This window comes from Oratosquilla oratoria, chromosome 4 (genome assembly GCF_046742065.1).
Source record: "Oratosquilla oratoria isolate Oo_2021 chromosome 4, ASM4674206v1, whole genome shotgun sequence".
Lineage (NCBI taxonomy): Eukaryota > Metazoa > Arthropoda > Malacostraca > Stomatopoda > Squillidae > Oratosquilla > Oratosquilla oratoria.
This window is the reverse complement of record NC_134780.1, coordinates 14903150-14905649: the sequence shown is the minus strand read 5'-3', so window position 1 is coordinate 14905649 and position 2500 is coordinate 14903150. Positions and strand designations below refer to the sequence as shown.

General features: G+C 46.1%; 1 protein-coding gene across 1 annotated transcript in view; it reads left to right on the top strand.

Annotated features, from left to right (window-relative positions):
• Positions 1–1322: 1322 nt before the first annotated feature.
• Positions 1323–2500, top strand: part of LOC143024399 (uncharacterized) — a 2451-nt gene continuing 1273 nt past the window's right edge. The window contains exon 1 of the mRNA XM_076183199.1: positions 1323–2500. This exon is cut by the window's right edge and continues 1273 nt beyond it. Coding sequence (XP_076039314.1) covers positions 1323–2500 — 1178 coding nt within the window.

Below are 2500 nucleotides of genomic sequence, written 5' to 3'. Positions count from 1 at the left end.
TTTAGCAGAGAGAACTTGGTGACTGCATCTAGTCCACTACTCCCTCTCCACTCTAAAACTGGCGCGTTACATCGACTGGACGTCGTTTGTCTCCAACTTCGCCTTCTGCTCTGCCAGAGTCGTCATCGCTCAGCTCCAAAACCCTGATCATCTGCCGAAGCTTTCGATGAGTTATTTAAGTGTTTACATGTGGAGACTATTCGAGTGAGCTACGACCGAACTGACCTAAGGTGAAACAGTTGGTGTTGTTTTTCCCTATTCTTCAAGTTGATTTGATAGTGCATTGTGGGAAGACCAGAATTATAAACTTCCAGTGCAATCTTGTGTTTTCTTGCTTGTCCTACGAGTCTATAAACGAACCGAGAGTTCTGAAGCAGGCAGTGGTGGTCCGCACCTAGTTTCAGAACTAAAGGACCTAATTGGTCCTTTACATGTGGCGACCTTGCCAGGATTAGACTCGTAACGACTCGTAAGGTTGGTGATTTGTCTGTTGGCACCTTGAGCGTGCAAACCGTTCATTTGAATTTGTTTAGAGTGATTTCTGTCGTCTTGACACTTGCTCGACTGTGGTCGAGGCACCTTGAGCGTGCAAATTGTCCATTTAAATTGTAGTTTCGAGTGGTTTCTGCCATCTTGGCATCTTGCTCGACTATGCTTGTGGCACTTTAAGCGTGCAAACTGTCCATTTAAGTTGTTTGTCTTTCAGAGTGATTCTAGGCGGTCAGTCTACGTAGTACTGTAGCAACGGAAGCAAAAAAAGCTCCAGTTACTACATCGTTTTTGTTTAGTCAGTAGGGTGTTGTTTAGGACAGTTAGTCCTTTCGTCAGCTGGACGACCATAGTTTGTTCCGTATTGAAAATTTGGTGTATATATATTTTTCGTTAACTTCAGTTACACTACTTTTCCTCTGTACTTGACCTTAATTTGTGCTGTTTATTGTCTTAGTATTTTGTTAATCGTAGCCATACTCCCAAGAATGTCTAAGTTTACTTCTATCGAAGAACTCAAGGCCCAGGCCGAATCCATCGGTTTTAAAGGTGACGATATTGGCCGCTTTGTTTTAAATCAACAGGCATTTGAAAGGGATGAAAGAACCAAAGAACGCGAGCGAGAACGGGATAAGGAACAGCGAGAACACGAAAGGAAACAGCGAGAACATGAAAGGGAACAGCGAGAACATGAAGAGAAAGAAAAGAAGGAACAGCGAGAACATGAAGAGAAAGAAAAGAAGGAACAGCGAGAACATGAAGAGAAAGAAAAGAAGGAACAGCGAGAACATGAAGAGAAAGAAAAGAGGGAACAGCGAGAACACGAAGAAAAGATGGCTAAATTACAACATGAAAAGGAAATTGAGCTTGCCAAACTTGCACCCGACTCCCGTAACCAGCCTCCTAGCCAGGACATCTTCGTCAAGCGGCCCGACCTCCCCACGTACCAAGAAGGAGAAGACATAGCCTCGTACCTCTCTAGGTTCGAAAGGGTAGCAAACCTGCTCCAAGTTGAGGAAGATTCGCTTGCCGCCAGGTTGGGCAGCACATTAACAGGTAAGGCTGCTGAATTGTATTCTACGTTTGATTTGGCAACGATAAGCAATTTTTCCCTCCTTAAGCATGCATTGCTCACAGGATTTGACAAGACTCCCGAACGCTATAGATTGGACTTCAGGAACGACAAGATTCGCGTCGGGGAAAATTACCGACAATTTGCTACCCGTCTACGACAGCTATTCGACAACTGGCTGGAGGCGTGCAAGGTCCCCAAGACATTCGAAGCTCTAAGACAATTTGTTGTCTTAGATCAGTTCCTTGCTTCTCTCATTCCAGATATACGCCTCTTCATCAAGGAACAGAGTGTAACTTCCCTAGAATCGGCGGTGGCAAAGGCGGATGATTGGGCCTCCGCCCATAAGGCCTATCCAAAGCCGAATACTAACTATGTTTCCGGTAAGACTTCTTTTCCTCGTAGGAAAACTAATGTGGCCGAATCTTTACCTCCCCCTAGCCATGGCTCAACCCATCAAGATACAAAAGGCGGTGCCTTCCGTACGCCCATGAGGTGTTTCAACTGCGGCGAAGAAGGACATCTTCGATCTCGTTGTCCAAAGAATCCCCGTGCATTCAAAGACAAAGAGGCCCAATCTCAATTCAAGGTAGGGTTTTGCATGAGTAACAGGACCACCCCATGTTTCACCGTTGCAGGAACTATCAATGGCTCTTGGACTTCTACCATAGTCAGGGACACTGGATGCAACTGTGTCCTGGTCTCCGAAGAAGCTGTCCCAGACGCAGATGTGTCCCTGTGCCCAAAGGTATCTGTAGCAGACTTTTTGGGACGAGTTAACGAGTTTCCTGTTGTCCGCTGCTATATACGCTGTCCATACTACGAGGGATGGGTTGACGCAGTCAGAGCTCCTATGAAGTGCGCAAGCGTCTTGATCGGCAACGTTCCTGGGGCACGGGATCCTAGTAAACCTGACCCCTTTCTTTTCAAACACCATGC